Source organism: Oncorhynchus mykiss, chromosome 10, assembly GCF_057628025.1.
Source record: "Oncorhynchus mykiss isolate SJ-2025 chromosome 10, ASM5762802v1, whole genome shotgun sequence".
Classification (NCBI taxonomy): Eukaryota; Metazoa; Chordata; class Actinopteri; order Salmoniformes; family Salmonidae; genus Oncorhynchus; species Oncorhynchus mykiss.
In genome coordinates this window covers 65,746,603-65,768,586 of record NC_143031.1, presented here as the reverse complement: position 1 = coordinate 65,768,586, position 21,984 = coordinate 65,746,603, and the positions used below count along the sequence as shown (strand labels likewise).

Here is a 21,984-nt window from a genome sequence, read left to right as displayed (position 1 = left end):
GCTGTTATGTATTTACTGCCACACACACACACACACACACACACGCACACACACGCAGACACTTCCTCATCATCGCCTGTTATCCTGCCTGATGGTTATGTAGCCTGTTATGTCTCAATGACTATGAGAATACAGCTAACGTGGATATGGCCCAGCGCTGCCATCAAGTAGACAGCCGTGAAAGTCCTACTGTACGTACGAGGCGACTATCTCGGTTTTTCAGTCTTGTAAGTGGAAAAAGCCCACCGGCAAGCGGCCCGGTGGCGTAGATGTGAAACACGGTAATACATTTCCATGTGAGACGGTAGTATAATGTAGTATGTCTTCATCATTCTGGTCTAGTTGTCTGGAGCAGCCGTAAGATAAAGCCCAGAAGGCCGTCAGCGTTTTGATTAAAGGATCCCGTCTCCGTCTTTCTTCAGACGCCTGCCTCTCCCTCCTCCCGGAAAATAGGAAATTGTCCTCCCCATTTCAGACGGTCTCCCCACAACAATCGCTGCAGGAAATTGGGCTTTAGGGCCGAGTTACAGAAGAGGGGGTATGCTCTTTCCGGTGTAATCTGGCTAATAACAGCCTTAGAGACGTGACCGTGGTCCTGATCTAAAGTAGTGCACTATAAATGACACTAGAATGCCATTTGGGGCGCACTCCAGGAGTGTTGTTGTCTCTACAGTGTTGTTGTCTCTGCAGTGTTGTTGTCTCTGCATTGTGCAGCCAATGCTACTCTGTATCTGTGATGAAGGCATTGTGTGTGGAGAGTCAGAGAAAAAGAACATGCTATCATTACCTTTCAAACCAAGATGGTGTGTGTGTGTGTGTGTGTGTGTGTGTGTGTGTGTGTGTGTGTGTGTGTGTGTGTGTGTGTGAGACGCACTTAACACATTCTTGGAAACCAGTTGGCGTTGTATGAATGTGTCAGTGTATTTCTGTATGTGTGTGGTGTCTAGGAAGAGGGTGATTGTGGTCAGTTGGAAATGTGTGATAACCATGACTAGCTAGTTGGTTGAAATGGCCACGGTCTCCAAGTTATGTATGTCAGAGGAACATGCACAATCTAGTGAATACAGACGCAATAATGCCAAGGTTATTGACTGACAGACCAAGTGTCAGAATGTCCCATTATCACTTTCTATGTCAGTATGATTTCTACTAGCAAAATCTGTATGTTCTGTTGCCATAGTTTCATTTTGTGTTGTTTGTTTGTTTGTTTTTGTTTATGGGTGGTTTAATTCTTTTCTTTAGGTTCTCCCATGCCATCCTCTCTACCCAGCCCATCAGTTACTGACCATTCACACTCGCAACCACCATCACCCAATCTCCATGACAACCAGAGCTCGTTGCTAAGTAGCGCCAGCGCCCATCCGGCGGTCCATGAGTCGGACGAGGACGAGGAAGAGTACACAGCCACGCTGTACTTACCTGTAACGCAGGTCACAGCTCACAGCCACCACAGCCTCGACTGTAATGGTAAGGCTCAACGTCCCTACGATGTTCTCACAACCTTTTCTCCCTTTGCTGCACAACATTCCCACAACCTTCTCTCTTTTTAGTATATAATGTTCTCAAAATGTCCTGTACTGGTAAGGCACAAGGTCCCTACGATGTTCTCACAACGTTCTCTATCTGCGCTCTATACCATTCCCACAATGTGCACAACATCCTCGCAATGTTCCCTCTCTTTACTGCACAACATTCCCACAACGTTCCCTCTCTTTACTGCACAACGTTCCCTCTCTTTACTGCACAACGTTCCCTCTCTTTACTGCACAACGTTCCCTCTCTTTACTGCACAACGTTCCCTCTCTTTACTGCACAACGTTCCCTCTCTTTACTGCACAACGTTCCCTCTCTTTACTGCACAATGTTCCCTCTCTTTACTGCACAACGTTCCCTCTCTTTACTGCACAACGTTCCCTCTCTTTACTGCACAACGTTCTCTCTCTTTACTGCACAACGTTCCCTCTCTTTACTGCACAACGTTCCCTCTCTTTACTGCACAACGTTCCCTCTCTTTACTGCACAACGTTCCCTCTCTTTACTGCACAACGTTCCCTCTCTTTACTGCACAACGTTCCCTCTCTTTACTGCACAACGTTCCCTCTCTTTACTGCACAACGTTCCCTCTCTTTACTGCACAACGTTCCCTCTCTTTACTGCACAACATTCCCATAACGTTCCCTCTCTTTACTGCACAACGTTCCCTCTCTTTACTGCACAACGTTCCCTCTCTTTACTGCACAATGTTCCCTCTCTTTACTGCACAACGTTCCCTCTCTTTACTGCACAACGTTCCCTCTCTTTACTGCACAACGTTCCCTCTCTTTACTGCACAACGTTCCCTCTCTTTACTGCACAACGTTCCTTCTCTTTACTGCACAACGTTCCCTCAACGTTCCCTCTCTTTACTGCACAACGTTCCCTCTCTTTACTGCACAACGTTCCCTCTCTTTACTGCACAACGTTCCCTCTCTTTACTGCACAACGTTCCCTCTCTTTACTGCACAACGTTCCCTCTCTTTACTGCACAACGTTCCCTCTCTTTACTGCACAACGTTCCCTCTCTTTACTGCACAACGTTCCCTCTCTTTACTGCACAACGTTCCCTCTCTTTACTGCACAACGTTCCCTCTCTTTACTGCACAACGTTCCCTCTCTTTACTGCACAACGTTCCTTCTCTTTACTGCACAACGTTCCCTCTCTTTACTGCACAACGTTCCCTCTCTTTACTGCACAACGTTCCCTCTCTTTACTGCACAACATTCCCTCTCTTTACTGCACAACGTTCCTTCTCTTTACTGCACAACGTTCCCTCTCTTTACTGCACAACGTTCCCTCTCTTTACTGCACAACGTTCCCTCTCTTTACTGCACAACGTTCCCTCAATGTTCCCTCTCTTTACTGCACAACGTTCCCTCTCTTTACTGCACAATGTTCCCTCTCTTTACTGCACAACATTCCCTCTCTTTACTGCACAACGTTCCCTCTTTTTACTGCACAACGTTCCCTCTCTTTACTGCACAACGTTCCTTCACTTTACTGCACAACGTTCCCTCTCTTTACTGCACAACGTTCCCTCTCTTTACTGCACAACGTTCCCTCTCTTTACTCCACAACGTTCCCTCTCTTTACTGCACAACGTTCCCTCTCTTTACTGCACAACGTTCCTTCTCTTTACTGCACAACGTTCCCTCTCTTTACTGCACAACGTTCCCTCTCTTTACTGCACAACATTCCCTCTCTTTACTGCACAACGTTCCCTCTCTTTACTGCACAACATTCCCTCTCTTTACTGCACAACGTTCCTTCTCTTTACTGCACAACGTTCCCTCTCTTTACTGCACAACGTTCCCTCTCTTTACTGCACAACGTTCCCTCTCTTTACTGCACAACGTTCCCTCTCTTTATTGCACAACGTTCCTTCTCTTTACTGCACAACGTTCCCTCAACGTTCCCTCTCTTTACTGCACAACGTTCCCTCTCTTTACTGCACAATGTTCCCTCTCTTTACTGCACAATGTTCCCTCTCTTTACTGCACAACGTTCCCTCTCTTTACTGCACAACGTTCCCTCTCTTTACTGCACAACGTTCCCTCTCTTTACTGCACAACGTTCCTTCACTTTACTGCACAACGTTCCCTCTCTTTACTGCACAACGTTCCCTCTCTTTACTGCACAACGTTCCCTCTCTTTACTGCACAACGTTCCCTCTCTTTACTGCACAACGTTCCTTCTCTTTACTGCACAACGTTCCCTCTCTTTACTGCACAACGTTCCCTCTCTTTACTGCACAACGTTCCCTCTCTTTACTGCACAACATTCCCTCTCTTTACTGCACAACATTCCCTCTCTTTACTGCACAACATTCCCTCTCTTTACTGCACAACGTTCCTTCTCTTTACTGCACAACGTCCCCTCTCTTTACTGCACAACGTTCCCTCTCTTTACTGCACAACGTTCCCTCTCTTTACTGCACAACGTTCCCTCTCTTTACTGCACAACGTTCCCTCTCTTTACTGCACAACGTTCCCTCTCTTTACTGCACAACGTTCCCTCTCTTTACTGCACAACATTCCTTCACTTTACTGCACAACGTTCCCTCTCTTTACTGCACAACGTTCCCTCTCTTTACTGCACAACGTTCCCTCTCTTTACTGCACAACGTTCCCTCTCTTTACTGCACAACGTTCCCTCTCTTTACTGCACAACGTTTCTTCTCTTTACTGCACAACGTTCCCTCAACGTTCCCTCTCTTTACTGCACAACGTTCCCTCTCTTTACTGCACAACGTTCCCTCTCTTTACTGCACAACGTTCCCTCTCTTTACTGCACAACGTTCCCTCTCTTTACTGCACGTTCCCTCTCTTTACTGCACAACGTTCCCTCTCTTTACTGCACAACGTTCCCTCTCTTTACTGCACAACGTTCCCTCTCTTTACTGCACAACGTTCCCTCTCTTTACTGCACAACGTTCCCTCTCTTTACTGCACAACGTTCCTTCTCTTTACTGCACAACGTTCCCTCTCTTTACTGCACAACGTTCCCTCTCTTTACTGCACAACGTTCCCTCTCTTTACTGCACAACATTCCCTCTCTTTACTGCACAACGTTCCTTCTCTTTACTGCACAACGTCCCCTCTCTTTACTGCACAACGTTCCCTCTCTTTACTGCACAACGTTCCCTCTCTTTACTGCACAACGTTCCCTCTCTTTACTGCACAACGTTCCCTCAACGTTCCCTCTCTTTACTGCACAACGTTCCCTCTCTTTACTGCACAATGTTCCCTCTCTTTACTGCACAATGTTCCCTCTCTTTACTGCACAACGTTCCCTCTCTTTACTGCACAACGTTCCCTCTCTTTACTGCACAACGTTCCCTCTCTTTACTGCACAACGTTCCCTCTCTTTACTGCACAACGTTCCCTCTCTTTACTGCACAACGTTCCCTCTCTTTACTGCACAACGTTCCCTCTCTTTACTGCACAACGTTCCCTCTCTTTACTGCACAACGTTCCCTCTCTTTACTGCACAACGTTCCCTCTCTTTACTGCACAACGTTCCTTCACTTTACTGCACAACGTTCCCTCTCTTTACTGCACAACGTTCCCTCTCTTTACTGCACAACGCTCCCTCTCTTTACTGCACAACGTTCCCTCTCTTTACTGCAACGTTCCCTCTCTTTACTGCACAACGTTCCCTCTCTTTACTGCACAACGTTCCCTCTCTTTACTGCACAACGTTCCCTCTCTTTACTGCACAACGTTCCCTCTTTTTACTGCACAACCTTCCCTCTCTTTACTGCACAACGTTCCCTCTCTTTACTGCACAACGTTCCCTCTCTTTACTGCACAACGTTCCCTCTCTTTACTGCACAACGTTCCCTCTCTTTACTGCACAACGTTCCCTCTCTTTACTGCACAACGTTCCCTCAACGTTCTCTCTCTTTACTGCACAATGTTCCCTCTCTTTACTGCACAACATTCCCTCAACGTTCTCTCTCTTTACTGCACAATGTTCCCTCTCTTTACTGCACAACGTTCCCTCAACGTTCTCTCTCTTTACTGCACAACGTTCCCTCTCTTTACTGCACAACGCTCCCTCAACGTTCTCTCTCTTTACTGCACAATGTTCCCTCTCTTTACTGCACAACGTTCCTTCTCTTTACTGCACAACGTTCCCTCTCTTTACTGCACAACGTTCCCTCAACGTTCTCTCTCTTTACTGCACAACGTTCCCTCTCTTTACTGCACAACATTCCCTCAGCGTTCCCTCTCTTTACTGCACAACGTTCCCTCTCTTTACTGCACAACGTTCCCTCTCTTTACTGCGCAACATTCCCTCTCTTTACTGCACAACATTCCCTCAACGTTCCCTCTCTTTACTGCACAACGTTCCCTCTCTTTACTGCACAACGTTCCCTCTCTTTACTGCACAACGTTCCCTCTCTTTACTGCACAACATTCCCTCAACGTTCCATGTCTTTACTGCACAACGTTCCCTCTCTTTACTGCACAACATTCCCTCAACATTCCCTCAACGTTCCCTCTCTTTACTGCACAACATTCCCTCTCTTTACTGCACAACATTCCCTCAACGTTCCTTCTCTTTACTGCACAACATTCCCTCAACGTTCCCTCTCTTTACTGCACAACGTTCCCTCTCTTTACTGCACAACATTCCCTCAACGTTCCCTCTCTTTACTGCACAACGTTCCCTCTCTTTACTGCACAACATTCCCTCAACGTTCCCTCTCTTTACTGCACAACGTTCCCTCTCTTTACTGCACAACATTCCCTCAACGTTCCCTCTCTTTACTGCACAACGTTCCCTCTCTTTACTGCACAACGTTCCCTCTCTTTACTGTATAATGTTCTCACAACATCTTGTAATAGTGAGGCACAGCATTGTTGCGACGTTCTCTCTATCTACTATCACAACATTTACTATCTTTACTGACAACATAATGTTTCATTATTCACAATGTGTGCTAATGAAAATTCCCTGATCTTCCAGCTTTTTCTAGTTAGTCTGATTGATAGCCAGACAGAGTCTTATAGAGAAGTTTAATACAATCCTCAAAAAAATAAAGGGAACACTTAAACAACACAATGTAACTCCAAGTCAATCACACTTCTGTGAAATCAAACTGTCCACTTAGGAAGCAACACTGATTGACAATAAATTTCACATGCTGTTGTGCAAATGGAATAGACAACAGTTGGAAATTATAGGCAATTAGCAAGACACCCCCAATAAAGGAGTGGTTCTGCAGGTGGTGACCACAGACCACTTCTCAGTTCCTATACTTCGTGGCTGATGTTTTGGTCACTTTTGAATGCTGGCAGTGCTTTCACTCTAGTGGTAGCATGAGACGGAGTCTACAACCCACACAAGTGACTCAGGTAGTGCAGCTCATCCAGGATGGCACATCAATGTGAGCTGTGGCAAGAAGGTTTGCTGTGTCTCTCAGCGTAGTGTCCAGAGCATGGAGGCACTACCAGGAGACAGGCCAGTACATCAGGAGACGTGGAGGAGGCCGTAGGAGGGCAACAACCCAGCAGCAGGACCGCTACCTCCGCCTTTGTGCAAGGAGGAGCACTGCCAGAGCCCTGCAAAATGACCTCCAGCAGGCCACAAATGTGCATGTGTCTGCTCAAACGGTCAGAAACAGACCCCATGAGGGTGGTATGAGGGCTCGACGTCCACAGGTGGGGGTTGTGCTTATAGCCCAACACCGTGCAGGACGTTTGGCATTTGCCAGAGAACACCAAGATTGGCAAATTCGCCACTGGCGCCCTGTGCTCTTCACAGATGAAAGCAGGTTCACACTGAGCTCATGTGACAGACGTGACAGAGTCTGGAGACGCCGTGGCGAACGTTCTGCTGCCTGCAACATCCTCCAGCATGACCGGTTTGGCGGTGGGTCAGTCATGGTGCGGGGTGGCATTTCTTTGGGGGGCCTCCATGTGCTCGCCAGAGGTAGCCTGCCTGCCATTAGGTACCGAGATGAGATCCTCAGACCCCTTGTGAGACCATATGCTGGTGCGGTTGGCCCTGGGTTCCTCCTAATGCAAGACAATGCTAGACCTCATGTGGCTGGAGTGTTTCAGCAGTTCCTGCAAGAGGAAGGCATTGATGCTATGGACTGGCCCGCCCGTTCCCCAGACCTGAATCCAATTGAGCACATCTGGGACATCATGTCTCGCTCCATCCACCAACGCCACATTGCACCACAGACTGTCCAGGAGTTGGCGGATGCTTTAGTCCAGGTCTGGGAGGAGATCCCTCAGGAGACCATCCGCCACCTCATCAGGAGCATGCCCAGGTGTTGTAGGGAGGTCATACAGGCACATGGAGGCCACACACACTACTGAGCCTCATTTTGACTTGTTTTAAGGACATTACATCAAAGTTGGATCATCCTGTAGTGTGGTTTTCCACTTTAATTTTGAGTGTGATTCCAAATCCAGACCTCCATGGGTTGATAAATTTGATTTCCATTGATCATTTTTGTGTGATTTTGTTGTCAGCACATTCAACTATGTAAAGAAAAAATTATTTAATAAGAATATTTCATTCCTTCAGATCTAGGATGTGTTATTTTAGTGTTCCCTTTATTTTTTTGAGCAGTGTATATTTAGTTTTCCCATTCTAGCTAGTCTATATGTCCTCTCTCCCTGTCATGCGGTTGAAACCTCTGTCTGAACTGTGTGTCTGTTGTTTTAGCATTTCTGTCTGTTATGACCATTGTTTGACATGTGGTGTAGATTTAGTCTGGTAATGGCTGACCCAATGTAGTTGGGGTTAAAGTTGAAATGAAGGTTTAAGTGCATCTCAAGTACACAGTAAGGACTAGTTTCTCCTAATGTGACGTTAGAGCCATTCAGAGCAGAGGTCAGTGGCCAGACTGTGAATAGGAGACGGGAGACTCTGTTAATCGGCCCGTTTGCTGTGACTGTATCTCGTTATCATAGAGACAGGACGAGACCATGACGAGGCACTTCTCACCCCAACATGGCCCAGTTTCGGCCTGCCTCTCTTGCTCCCGCTGTCTGAGAGAAAGACTCACGCACATGCACACACAGACACACACGAACAAGCACAGACACTCACAGACACACAGACACTCATCCACCCTCACTCCCAGTACCCCTGCCTCCAGTCATTCAGTACTGTTTGGCCTTCACATCCCAAAATGAATCAGGGCTTCTCTGTGTTCCCAGTCTGACTGCATTAGTGTCAGGTAGACGGAAGGAAGGAGAGGAGAGGTCCTAACCTGTAGTGGCTGTCACTACCAGACATCTGCGCTGTGAATCTAGAGGAGACTGGACAGAGAATAGAGAGACGCTGGCTATTTGAGGAGTGCTCAATTAAAGCTGTTTATACACATATGAATGAATGTAAACAGTTAGAAAACAGTCTTGTTTATAAGCCATTTATAGGCAGAACTTCAAATATCTTTGAACATATTTATCAGTAGAAGAGTTAATTTTGTCATGTTTATCTGTAGAAGAGTCCATTTTGTCATGTTTATCTGTAGAAGAGTCCATTTTGTCATGTTTATCTGTAGAAGAGTCCATTTTGTCATGTTTATCTGTAGAAGAGTCCATTTTGGAATGTTTGTGTTGAAGACTCCATTTTGTCATGTTTATCTGTAGAAGAGTTCATTTTGTCATGTTTATCAGTAGAAGAGTTCATTTTGTCATGTTTATCTGTTGAAGAGTTCATTTTGTCATGTTTATCTGTAGAAGAGTCCATTTTGTCATGTTTATCAGTAGAAGAGTTCATTTTGGAATGTTTGTGTTGAAGACTCCATTTTGTCATGTTTATCTGTAGAAGAGTTCATTTTGTCATGTTTATCAGTAGAAGAGTTCATTTTGTCATGTTTATCAGTAGAATAGTTCATTTTGTCATGTTTATCTGTTGAAGAGTTCATTTTGTCATGTTTATCAGTAGAAGAGTCCATTTGGTCATGTTTATCAGTAGAAGAGTTCATTTTGTCATGTTTATCTGTAGAAGAGTCCATTTTGTCATGTTTATCTGTAGAAGAGTCCATTTTGTCATGTTTATCAGTAGAAGAGTTCATTTTGTCATGTTTATCAGTAGAAGAGTCCATTTTGTCATGTTTATCTGTAGAAGAGTTCATTTTGTCATGTTTATCTGTAGAATAGTTAATTTTGTCATGTTTATCTGTAGAATAGTCCATTTTGTCATGTTTATCTGTAGAAGAGTCCATTTTGTCATGTTTATCAGTAGAAGAGTTCATTTTGTCATGTTTATCTGTAGAAGAGTCCATTTTGTCATGTTTATCAGTAGAAGAGTCCATTTTGGCATGTTTATGTGTAGAAGAGTCCATTTTGGCATGTTTATCAGTAGAAGAGTCCATTTTGTCATGTTTATCAGTAGAAGAGTCCATTTTTGCATGTTTATGTGTAGAAGAGTTCATTTTGGCATGTTTATCAGTAGAAGATTCCATTTTGTCATGTTTATCAGTAGAAGAGTTCATTTTGTCATGTTTATGTGTTGAAGACTCCATTTTGTCATGTTTATCTGTAGAAGAGTCCATTTTGTCATGTTTATCTGTAGAAGAGTCCATTTTGTCATGTTTATCTGTAGAATAGTCCATTTTGTCATGTTTATCTGTAGAAGAGTCCATTTTGTCATGTTTATCTGTAGAAGAGTTCATTTTGTCATGTTTATGTGTAGAAGAGTTCATTTTGTCATGTTTATCAGTAGAAGAGTCCATTTTGTCATGTTTATGTGTAGAAGAGTTCAATTTTGTCATGTTTATCTGTAGAAGAGTCCATTTTGTCATGTTTATCTGTAGAAGAGTCCATTTTGGCATGTTTATCTGTAGAAGAGTCAATTTTGTCATGTTTATCAGTAGAAGAGTTCATTTTGTCATGTTTATCTGTAGAAGAGTCCATTTTGTCATGTTTATCTGTAGAAGAGTCCATTTTGTCATGTTTATGTGTAGAAGAGTTCAATTTTGTCATGTTTATGTGTAGAAGAGTCAATTTTGTCATGTTTATCAGTAGAATAGTTCATTTTGTCATGTTTATCTGTAGAAGAGTTCATTTTGTCATGTTTATCTGTAGAATAGTCCATTTTGTCATGTTTATCTGTAGAAGAGTCCATTTTGTCATGTTTATCTGATCTAGTCATGTTCTCATACGTCTTTACTTAACGTTTTGTCTTTGATGGCTCAATTTATTGACTTGAGCTATGAGGTTAATTATGAAGCTCCCTCTCATCATAATCCCCAATAGACAGCTGTCCAACACACACACACACACACACACACACACACACACACACACACACAAAGCTAACCACACCGTCCACCATCCCCTCTAAATTTATCCTATGTTTATTACCGACAGAGGAAACTTCATTTCCACACTATATACACAGCCATATCCACGGCCATCATGACCGTTAAAATCTAATCAGAGCCAGTCGAACATAAGGAAGTGAGATCTTCTATGATCCACGTCCCCTCAGAGCTTCTCCTCTCCCCTCTCGGACCTTTCATATAGAGTGGTTCAACCATCTGATAGTCATCTGGACCTACAGCAGAGTAGCAGAGCAGTCTAGACCCCAACACACACACACACACACTCACACACACACACACAATACTTCCAACCCCAGACGCCCAAGCCTTCAGAAGACAACCAGAGACGCCATCCCCGTTCCCCATTGACAGCTAGAGACTGACTGAAAGGCTGAAAGTAAAGCTTCATGAGGGAAAAAAAGACTTTGTCGCCACTTTACGTTTTTTAAGTAGGCAATTTTCGTAGGCGCGCTCCTCAATCGATGTCTAAACGGAAGACGTTTTAACGAGACACCATACCTGGGGGGAGAAAGACGCCGTGAGGACTTTTAGCTCTGGGAGCGATCGTCGACAGGGATAATGAGAGAGAGAGAGAGAGTGGGGAAGAGAAAGATGGAGACAGAGAGAGGAAGAGAGACACAGAGAGAGAGTCAGAGAGTTGGTTCCAGTGTCTTCATGTCAATCTTCCATAACCATCTCCTCTTCTCAGTGACTGGGATCACTTAGTAAAGCAAGCAGGCTCGCCGGCGCCCAGGTCCAGTCCACTCTGCTCCTCCTCTGAGACCTGGCCTGAAACTGGATGAGCGGAGAGAGGGAGAGAGGGAGAGAGGGAGGAAGGGAATGAGGGGGAGAGGAAATTATAGAGAGACAAAGGCAGAGAGAGAGATAGGGTCAGCTTGGAAGACTACAGTCTCCAGCCACCTATACTAAATACTTGGTGGGCCAGAAAAGGAGAGATGAAGGGTTTGCAGGGAGAGAAATGGTCAGTCTACAGTCTCAGGCCTCTCACACAGAGAGAAAGGGTCAGTCTACAGTCTCAGGCCTCTCCCACAGAGAGAAAGGGTCAATCTACAGTCTCAGTCCTCTCATACAGAGAGAAAGGGTCAGTCTACAGTCTCAGTCCTCTCATACAGAGAGAAATGGTCAGTCTACAGTCTCAGTCCTCTTATACATCGACTGAAAAAACTAGGCCAAGCTATCTTTTGCACTAAAAAATGTGCTCCTTTCACTGTAAGTGCTCGAAGAATAGATGCTATTTGAGAAACTATTGAGACAAAGCCATTGACAGATGGGCTTGAATAGAAGCACAGTCAGGACAATCAGAGAGAATGGACAGAATGCTGGAGACTCAGAGCCAGCAAAGGGTGAAGAACTACTACGAAAACAGAAAAACAGAGAGCTCTGTGCACAGAAGTACTCAGTGTGAATGAATAGAGAGAGAAAGGGAGCGAGAGACCGAGAGAGAGGGAAGGAGGGAGTTGAGAGAGGGTCAGCGTGAAGACTCCAGTCTTCCATACTGAAGAGAAAGGGAGAAAGAATGGATGAAACAGGGAGGAGGCTTGTGGGGGACTGGAGAGGAGGGCTGTTTGTGCTAATGGGCAGCCGGAAGGTCACAGTGGGTGACCCATTTACACAGGCCCCAGGTCTCTCCCTCTCCTTCACACCGCTAGCCTCAGTCTAATACAGCACCACAACAACCCTCAAGTGTTCTCGTCTGTGAAGCTGAAGAGGAGAGAATAAGTACTTTTCTGGTGCTTTTCCATCTAGACTTACCCTCACACCAGGGTTTTATGTCATCATCATTACTCATTGTGTATTTATTATTACTTGTATTATTACGTGTTTACTTTTCTATTATTTCTCTATTTTATTTCTCTCTGCATTGTTGGGAAGGGCCTGTAAGTGAGCATTTCACTGTTAGCCTACACCTGTTGTTTACGAAGCATGTGATTATTCTTTTGTCTGGGTTAGCCCTCCTCTGACATGGACCTTATTCAATGACGCGCTAAAGGACTCAGTGGAGATCACCAGTCCACGCTAACGCCTCCTGCAACAGACCAGTACAGGCCCTGACCTTCCCTTCCTCTCTAGCTCTCTCTCTCTCTCTCTCTCTCTCTCTCTCTCTCTCTCTCTCCAGCTCTCTCTCTCTCTCTCCCTCTAGCTCTCTCTCTCTCTCCCTCTAGCTCTCGCTCTCACTCTCTCTCTCTCTAGCTCTCTCTCTCTCTCTCTCTCTCTAGCTCGCTCTCTCTAGCTCTCTCTCTCTCCCCCAATCCGTCCCTCCTTCACTGTTGATCGCCATTGTCAGATGTCTCTCTCCCTCTCTCTCCCCCTTCCTCTCTCTCTCCCTATTTCTCCTTCACTGTTGATGGCTATTGTCAGATGCAGTAGGCATGAAAGTAGCAATTTTACAGCCAAGGATTTCCAATAACATTTACTGGAGGCCCCCAGAACTAACACACGCGTGGCTGACTGGCTCTGCACCGTACCACAGAAGACGCTACAGCCTGTCTTGTCTGTCTTTCCTATTCCCTCTCTTTCTGTCCATCTCGAACTCTCTCTCCTTGTCTGATGACTCTCGCTATGTCCTTCTCTCACTCTATCTCTCTTTTTTTCTTTCTTTCTCTCTCTCTCTCTCTCTCTCTCTCTCTCTCTCTCTCTCTCTCTCTATCGGCCTCGCTCTCTCTATCTTGTGTTAGGAGTGTCAGTCACTCGGAAGATGGGCGAAATAGATTCCATCCTCTCTCGCCTCTCTCCTCTTGTCTCGGTACGGGGTGTGTAAGGGCAAGGGTGTCTGCTTCAGTGCCTTCTGTAAAGTCAAAAGCCGATAGTAATGAAAAACACGCCGCGGTGTCTGTCTGTCTGCCTGTCTGTCTGCCCGTCTGTCTGCCTGGCTGCCTTCCCCAAGTCAAAGGACCCCTCCGTGTGAAATGGCACACAGAGTAGAAGGTCAAACATTGACTGTGCGGGCTCAGGATGTCACCCATGTCACAAAGATAGATGCCACCGTCCCACAATACCTGAGGAGAGATGCATCGTGTGTGTGTGTGTGTGTGTGCGCGCGCGTTTGTGCGTGTGTACATGAATATAAGGTTTCTTACATTCATGATGATTCTGTGTTACAACCTTTCCACGGTTGCTCTGTTTATACACGTCAGCCCCTATGATTCGTTTGTTTGTGGGAGTTTTCAGTGTCAGTAGCTTCAAGTGGAGATCTGTGCATGTTTCCTTGTAAACATTTTACAATCATGTCCCTTTTGTTTGGACCTGGCAGAGCTGTAACAGTCATGGAAGCCTCCACACACACACACACACACACACACACACACACACACACACACACACACACACACACACACACACACACCTCTCCCCCTTCCCTGCACAGGGTGAATGTAAATGCAAATGGACGGTCAAACAGAGCTGTGCCCAACAACACTACACTGTCTACTGGGCTCCACTTCAGTGGGTCCTCGTCCTGTGATGTTAGCTCTCCGTGCTGGATGCCTGTGTAAAATGTGATATGCGCGCTTCCACTAAATCTCTATCCTCGCTGTGGCATGCGCCCGCCCAGCAGTACTCTGAGATCGTCTCACCGTGGTTTTTATAGGTAGTCTCAGCATGCTAGCAGATACACATAGACTTCCAGTCATTGCGCTAATGCTAGTTAGCATTGACTCGTGAAACTACCTCTAACTTCCTTTATACTGGACACAGAGACATAAAAATGGTATCAACAAGTTAATCTGACTCTGGGGAGGTAGATCAAGTGTCCCTTTAATCTACCAGGAGTAACCATGGCAATCTGCTTGTACGAACCAGGAATATCGTTTGTTTGTTTGGGCATAGTGACGTCAACAGTGAATATCATTGAATGGAATCCCATTTCATGGTGTGTCTTCATAGCTGAGGTTATTTGGAATCCCGCTCTCGTGACTTATATGTCCAAATGTCACCCTTTGACCTCGAGGATGTCCTCTCGGTCTAATGGTTGAGACCCAAACCCCACCGGTCACACCTACTTCCTCTCTGTCAGTGGGTAAACCAGGCTATTACACGGCGATCGAGTCGTACACTGTATAAATGTTACATGAACGCACAACGCAATTACCACAGAACAAGATATTTCATTTTCCCAGTGACACTGCACTTAATCATTCCGCCATACATTTGACTGGAAGGTACAACCTCACACTTAAAAGCCTCAACTCTCCCTTCCAACATGTTATGTCCGGGAAATTCGTCATTTAAGAAAGATGACTCTCCTTCACTTGCCCCCCCCCCCCCCCTTTAAAGCAATTACACAGTTTCTCTTTCCCCTCCATCTCTCCATCCCTCCAGTAGATAGATCAGTCACCCAGTCAGGATTAATGATGAAATGTGATTCCCAAATGGCAACCTATGTAGTGCACTACTTCTGACCAGGGCCCATAGGGCTCCGGTCAAAAGTAGTGCGCTATATAGGGAATAGGGTGTGCCATTTGTGACGCAGCCTCAGTCTTGCTCATCTTAACATCTGAGATGGCCGTTTAGTAACCGCTCATGTCTCACGTCTCGTGTCTCCCTTCCACCGTTTGAGAAATGACATTTCTTCTACCGTAAGTATTTCATCTCCTTCTTCTTCTTTGTCTCCTTCTTCTTCTCCTCTTCTCTCCCTCTACGGGGTTCCACAAGCATTGGCGCTCCATTGATCCCACTCTAATGATTTCCCCTCTGAGTTGGTCAATATTTAAGCAGCACTTTGTACCCAGAGTAAAATCATAGACACCTGGGCTGATAAATGTCATAACCCGTTGATATTTATCTTTCATAAATAGCAGCGCGGTGCGACCGGGCGGCGTGTTTGAGGAGCCGGAGGGCTGGAGACGGAGTCAGATATGAGATATGACCAGATTATTCCTTTCATCTGGTCAGGGTGGAATGACAGCAGGGGAGACTACAGGGATAAAGGCTGTGTCCGGTGGGAGAGGCCTATGGGGACGTGAGTTTTGTTCTGGTCTGGAAAAGCCTCCTGGCCCTATACCACACTACTGTTAGATGGATAGTTTGATGTTGTGTGGGATTGGTAAGCCTTTGATTCTTGTAACTGGGCCAAATCTTGCCTAACTAACCTAGTTTCACCTAGTCATGTCCTGATATCCGCCTGCCTCTGGGAATGTGTGTGTGCGTGCGTGTGTGTGTGTGTGTGTTGCCTGTGAGGGTACTGAAGGGTACACAGGCTGTGTGGAAATTGAAAGGAACAACACCAGATTGACCTTGACTGGCCTTCTCTTGGAGAAATGACGAGCAAACACTCCCTCTTACCGACACACACCTGTCATCCTCCACCCCACACAAAGCCTGCCTCTGCTCTCTACAAAATAAGCGTTGTTCTCCATTTGGTGTGGGTCGGCGGGCAGAGAGGACGCCTCGTCTTGTCGACGCCCAACAAAGAGCTCTCCGCCTGGGTGACAGTCGCTAAAGGTTAGACCTGTTGTCTGGAGCAGATGGAAGTGAAATTAGCTTCACGCACCACAACGCAGGCCCAAGGCCCCTCTCACGCCTGCTTGTGATTACAGCCAACCACAGGCTGCTGTGTGGTCCGACTCCAACCCTTGCGTTCCACGTCTCTCTTCTCCTTTCTCTCCATTTTTTTCTCTTGGTCGCATACTTATATATCACCCCCCTCACCTTCTCTCACGCTCAAAAACTCTCTCTCCCTTTCTCATGCTCACTCAAAATCTCTCCATCGCTCTCTCCATCCCTCCCTCTCATCGCCCTCTTCACCACCTAACCCCACAGCCGGCGCCTTGGCGCGGACAACAAAGCTTTCGGCAATGCATGATGGGATTGGGATGACAGTGTGAAAGCTTTCCAAGAGGAGCCGTGGACAGGACCCAATGATGGGATCACTCGGGGTATGGTCTGGCCAGGGCAATCTGGTCTGTGTTTAAAGTTTCTCTCCATCCATCCATCTGTCCAGCTAGCCAACCAGCCAGCTAAACAATGACCAGATTTCTTGTTCATGTCCACTCTAGAATCCCCCATTCAGACTGATTGTTCTCACTTACATTTAGTTGGCTGAATATTACAATAACACTGTTTCTGAAGAACAACATTCATTCAGAAAAATCAATGCATAGAAAGTCATACTGTGTATAATCCTGACTCTGAGATAACAGCATGTAAGTGATGTTCTTCAGAGTCTGGACCAGTGAATTGATGTTCTTCATAGTCTGGACCAGTGAAGTGATGTTCTTCAGAGTCTGGACCAGTGAATTGATGTTCTTCATAGTCTGGACCAGTGAAGTGATGTTCTTCAGAGTCTGGACCAGTTAATTGATGTTCTTCAGAGTCTGGAACAGTGAATTGATGTTCTTCAGAGTCTGGACCAGTGAATTGATGTTCTTCAGAGTCTGGACCAGTGAATTGATGTTCTTCAGAGTCTGGACCAGTTAATTGATGTTCTTCAGAGTCTGGAACAGTGAATTGATGTTCTTCAGAGTCTGGACCAGTGAATTGATGTTCTTCAGAGTCTGGACCAGTGAATTGATGTTCTTCAGAGTCTGGACCAGTGAATTGATGTTCTTCAGAGTCTGGACCAGTGAATTGATGTTCTTCAGAGTCTGGACCAGTGAATTGATGTTCTTCAGAGTCTGGACCAGTGAATTGATGTTCTTCAGAGTCTGGACCAGTGAATTGATGTTCTTCAGAGTCTGGACCAGTTAAGTGCCATTGGACATACCTGACACCTGACATCGACCAAATGAGGCATGTCTTGTAATTGAACGGCAGGATGAATTGAAAAGTCAATAAGGCATATTAGTCTATTGAAACACAAAGAAAGGGAACCGGTTATATCTATTCTCCATCGATCGATGCACTTTCATGGTGATGTCGTTATTTGTTTGCATGTCACGTCCTTATTGAAGATATCAGAAGAGACATGGTGCAGGTCCATCTCACTAGTAGGTCTCTCTGTATTGATGGTCCGTCAGATATATATCTCCCCCTCTCACTCTGTCCCGCTGTTTTCAGTTCCACCCCAACTCCATGCTCTCTCTCACTCTCTCTCGCTCTCTCTTCCTCTATATATCTCTCTCTCTCTCGCTCTTCAATCCTACTGTTGATAAAGAGAGCGGTAGAAGTATCACAAGGTGAAACATGACAGCTCGCTGGCGTTGTTGACAAATAACCTTTCCCGAAAATGCTCGTCAAACCCTCAGAATGACGGCCCGTCGCTTTCAACGACTCGCCGCCTGTTTGAAATGTCAATTTATCATCTCGACTCGGCGTCAGCCGCCGCACGCTTGACGTTTGCCAGGGATATTGGGTAAAGGATCGAGGAGGGAGATGCCAGTTATCATAAAGGCAGAAGTGAATACACACACACACACAGACTGACGGACACCTCAACTCCCGGTCTGATTTCTTCATTTAAAGAAGTGATGCTTTTATAAATGCCACCTGAGAGTGCTTTGAGTGGGAAGTAAACATTTTGGCACCAAACTCATTTTGGAGCTTGGCTTTTTCCAGCTTCTCATTGTGGAACAACTGTTTAATATGCCTAATGCTTGACAGAGACTCTGACAGGATTTAAAACTGAATAGGCTTCAGCTGACAGCTCTCTGTGTGTGTGTGTGTGTGTGTGTGTGTGTGTGTGTGTGTGTGTGTGCGTGTGCGTGTGTGCGTGCGTGCGTGCAACACTGCAACACTGCAACACTTCCTTTACGTCCGTCTATCAGTCAGTAATAAATCAACACAACACCAGCGGCAGGCCCATAATCCTGTCTGTTTCAGATGACTATGACTACGTGGTGATTGGAATGGGACAGTGTTTATCAGACAGACAGAGGACATATGGTAGCTGTTGTTGCAGAGAGGGGGAACGCGTGTAAACACTGCGCAGCTCTTTGGGATTTTTGTTTTGGTTCAGCGGTGCGGAGACTGATGTCTTCCATATGACACACTGAGGGACTGCGATCCCACTCTATCTTATGATACTCGTGTGTGTGTGTGTGTGTGTGTGTGTGTGTGTGTGTGTGTGTGTGTGTGTGTGTGTGTGCGCGTGCGTGCGTGCGTGACCTAGGATTTAGTTCCCTTTCCCTCCATTTCTTCAAACTAAATCTACCAGCATTGAGTGAGTGGTGTTTTAAATGTTACTACTAATCTTGTTTTTAAAGGCAGTTATATTTCCTGTATCTGTCCGTCACAGTAAAAGACAAATAAAGTGGAAGTGAAGGGAATTACAGTCTTCTACCCTTCACAGTGGGTCTCTAACCTATTCTACTCACCTTACTCACCTTTAGTTCATCCTTAACCCTGAACTCTTAACTCTTCCCCTCCCACTGGTCCTCCTCTCTCTCTCTCTCTCTCTCTCTCTCTCTCTCTCTCTCTCTCTCTCTCTCTCTCCAAAAGGTCACTGTATCTCCCCACAGCCATCAACCTCACCATTAAACACTGACATGGCCCTGAAGAAAAGACTATAACAAAACAAGGTGGTTTAGATTATGAAAGCAGATAAGCAACTCAATCTCCCCTAGCCTTCATGAACCCCTCTGGTCCAGCCAGGCGAAGGATGTCATCACACACACATAGACACAGACACACACACGCACACATATACACAGACAGACACAAACGCAGACAGAGACACAGCAATGGCTATCACTCTCACCATTAGGAACTGAACGGACCTGGGCTGTAATTTAGCTCCTGCCAACAAATCCTAATCAGATAGGCCTCTTAAAGTGTAGACACTAACCTAACAGCAGGGCATGTGTGTGACAGGGTGGAGACCCCCTGATGAATGACAGGCAGCAGTCCATCAGTCAGGGTTGGGTTTCAAAGGCAAGCCTCTCGTAAAGCCTGCATCTGTCTCCTCACATCTCATCCATCTCACACACACACACACACACACACACACTGTTCCACTCACTCCCCCCAGACCTAGGCAGCCCAGGGTCGGCTTACACATTGGCCCCTCTCCTGGCCCTTCCCTTGGGCCATCTTGGGTCCTTCCCACCCTTCACTCTTCATGGGCCCTCTCTAGACTTCTCTCTGCCCATCTCTCTCGACTTCTCTCTGCCTGGGCATCCACGGTGAAAGGTTGAGTGGGTGGAGGCCTGGATCTCTGGATCCTGTCTGGCCTGCCTTACTAGAGGGTTAGAAGGTCAAGTCTACAGGGGTCAGTCAGAGTACTGTGTGTCTAGTAAAGGTCATCTAGCCAGGTTAACTGGGCTACGCTTGGTGCCATGTGTCATGTTAATGGTTTGTGTTTAAGAGCCAGTGAAAGGCGAGTGGATGGGAAGCCCTGTAGTGAGACGGATGCTCTCGGCTTCACTGGGGAACTGAACTCATGTCAAAAACATATGGCACTGAAATGGATACATACTGAGCTCCGTGTAATGTGTGCTGTCGAGCAGTGTGAAGGAGCAGCTTTGTTTGTCTGTGTGTGTGTGTGTGTGTGTGGGGGGGGGGGGGGGGGTATATGTGTTCCCCTGTGTGTCTACTTATTGGCCTTCCTCCATTTCTTTGACTGTCTTTAAATATTGCCTTCCTGATTTACCTGCTTTTGTCCACATGCCATGTTATTCCAATGTATAAAAACACTTATAGCCAGACACACACACACACACACACAGTCCTAGCGGAGAACAGCAGAGCTTGCCAAGTCAGCGCTGAGCGCTCAGAGGTGGGATCATCATGTTGGCTCTGTGTCTCATCTCACGTCTTATGGAGGAACGGCTAAATAATGCAAAGCTTCAATTAGGGCTCTTTGGGGGTCTTAACCAGCGCCGTTCCATTTAGACCCCCCTAATTCCACTGCAGTTAAACCCAGAGCTTGTAGCATTTCAGCCCCTTGGAGGAGAGAGGAGAGAGGGAGAGAAGGAGGAGAAAAGAAGAGGGAGAGGGAAGAGATGAGGTGGAAGGGGAGAGAGGAGGGAGGGAAGAGAAGGGGCGAGGGAAGAGAGGAGATAAAAGGGAAGGGAGGAGGAGAGGGAGCGATTTTTCTTCTTTTGTGCTGATTGCTTTCATTCAGTTCCAGGTCAGGGCTCAGGTTGTCGGAGGAAAATAGAAATCTAAACATGTCATAGCCGACATGTCGCTGTGACCCCGGGCTCATCCCTCTCTGTCTCGCTCTCTGTTTCTCTCTCTCTCACTTGCTCTCTTACTCTCTCTCTCCTTATCTCTCTTTCTCTCTGTCGCTCTCTCTCGCTATCTATCTCTCTTTCGCTCTCTGTCGCTCTCTCTTGCTATCTATCTATCTATCTATCTATCTATCTATCTATCTATCACACACACACACACACACACATACACACACACACACACACACACACCCCTTCTTCCAGTTATTTTCTGTGCCTTTGCTGTGTGCTTGGTTTACCCCGGCTATACTCCTCCATCTCCCTTTCCTTGCTCTATTACCGAGAGGCTGTTATTCCCTCGTCTTTTCTCTGATATCACATGGCGTTAGCGTCCACCATGCGTTTTCTTTCTCCTTCCTTTGTCCTCAGTGTCTTTAGCTCCATTCCCCCTCTCTCTTTGTGTGTGTTTTTTTTTGGGGGGGGGGGAGACGAGAGAGGGAGCGAGAGAGGCGTATCCGGGGCCAGATGTGAAGCCAGCCATCATGTCAGCTCACGGACGATCAAACAACCTCACGCTCACCCAGCCTCCGCCTCACCTGGGGGAGAGTCCTCCAGGGCCTCCCCTATCTCTCCCCACTTCATTTTATCCTCCCCTCGCTCACCTTTCTCTCCCCCTTCTCTCTCTCTCTTTCCTCCACATCATTCTCACTCACCTCTTTTGTCTCCCTTCGTTCTGGGGTTGCCCATAGAAACAAGTCTAGTACCAAACCCCAAACTGACCTCAGACCAGTGTCTATAGGCCTTGTTGTCATCCTACTCCACATGACGCCTGGTAGCCCATAGAGAAACAGTGTGAGACCAGCTACTGTGTCAACATGCCACTGACTGTTGACTCCGCGCTGCCAAGGACACTACCAGGGCCCAGATGACATGCCACCGCTCCCCCACCGACAGGCATCGCGGGTGGGCTACAAACACTCAGCTTGGTGGGGTGGCTGGAGGGCTGGTTTGAGGAATGGCGGTAGAGGGGGGTGTTTACGCACATGTCATGGGCGATCACTATCAACTGTCACTGCTGATGT

The 21,984-nt window shown here is 46.4% G+C and overlaps 1 protein-coding gene across 21 annotated transcripts in view; it reads left to right on the top strand.

The window, feature by feature from the left end:
* The window catches only part of LOC110533185 (teneurin-3), a 411,381-nt gene that overhangs the window by 230,050 nt on the left and 159,347 nt on the right, over nt 1-21,984 (top strand). For 16 of the 21 annotated variants that reach the window (XM_036933615.2, XM_036933616.2, XM_090187570.1 and 13 more), the window contains one exon: nt 1,243-1,467. The exons of the other annotated variants lie outside the window; for them this stretch is intronic. In XM_036933615.2, coding sequence (XP_036789510.1) covers nt 1,243-1,467 — 225 coding nt within the window. The remainder of the gene's footprint in view (nt 1-1,242; nt 1,468-21,984) is intronic. 21 annotated transcript variants of the gene reach the window in all.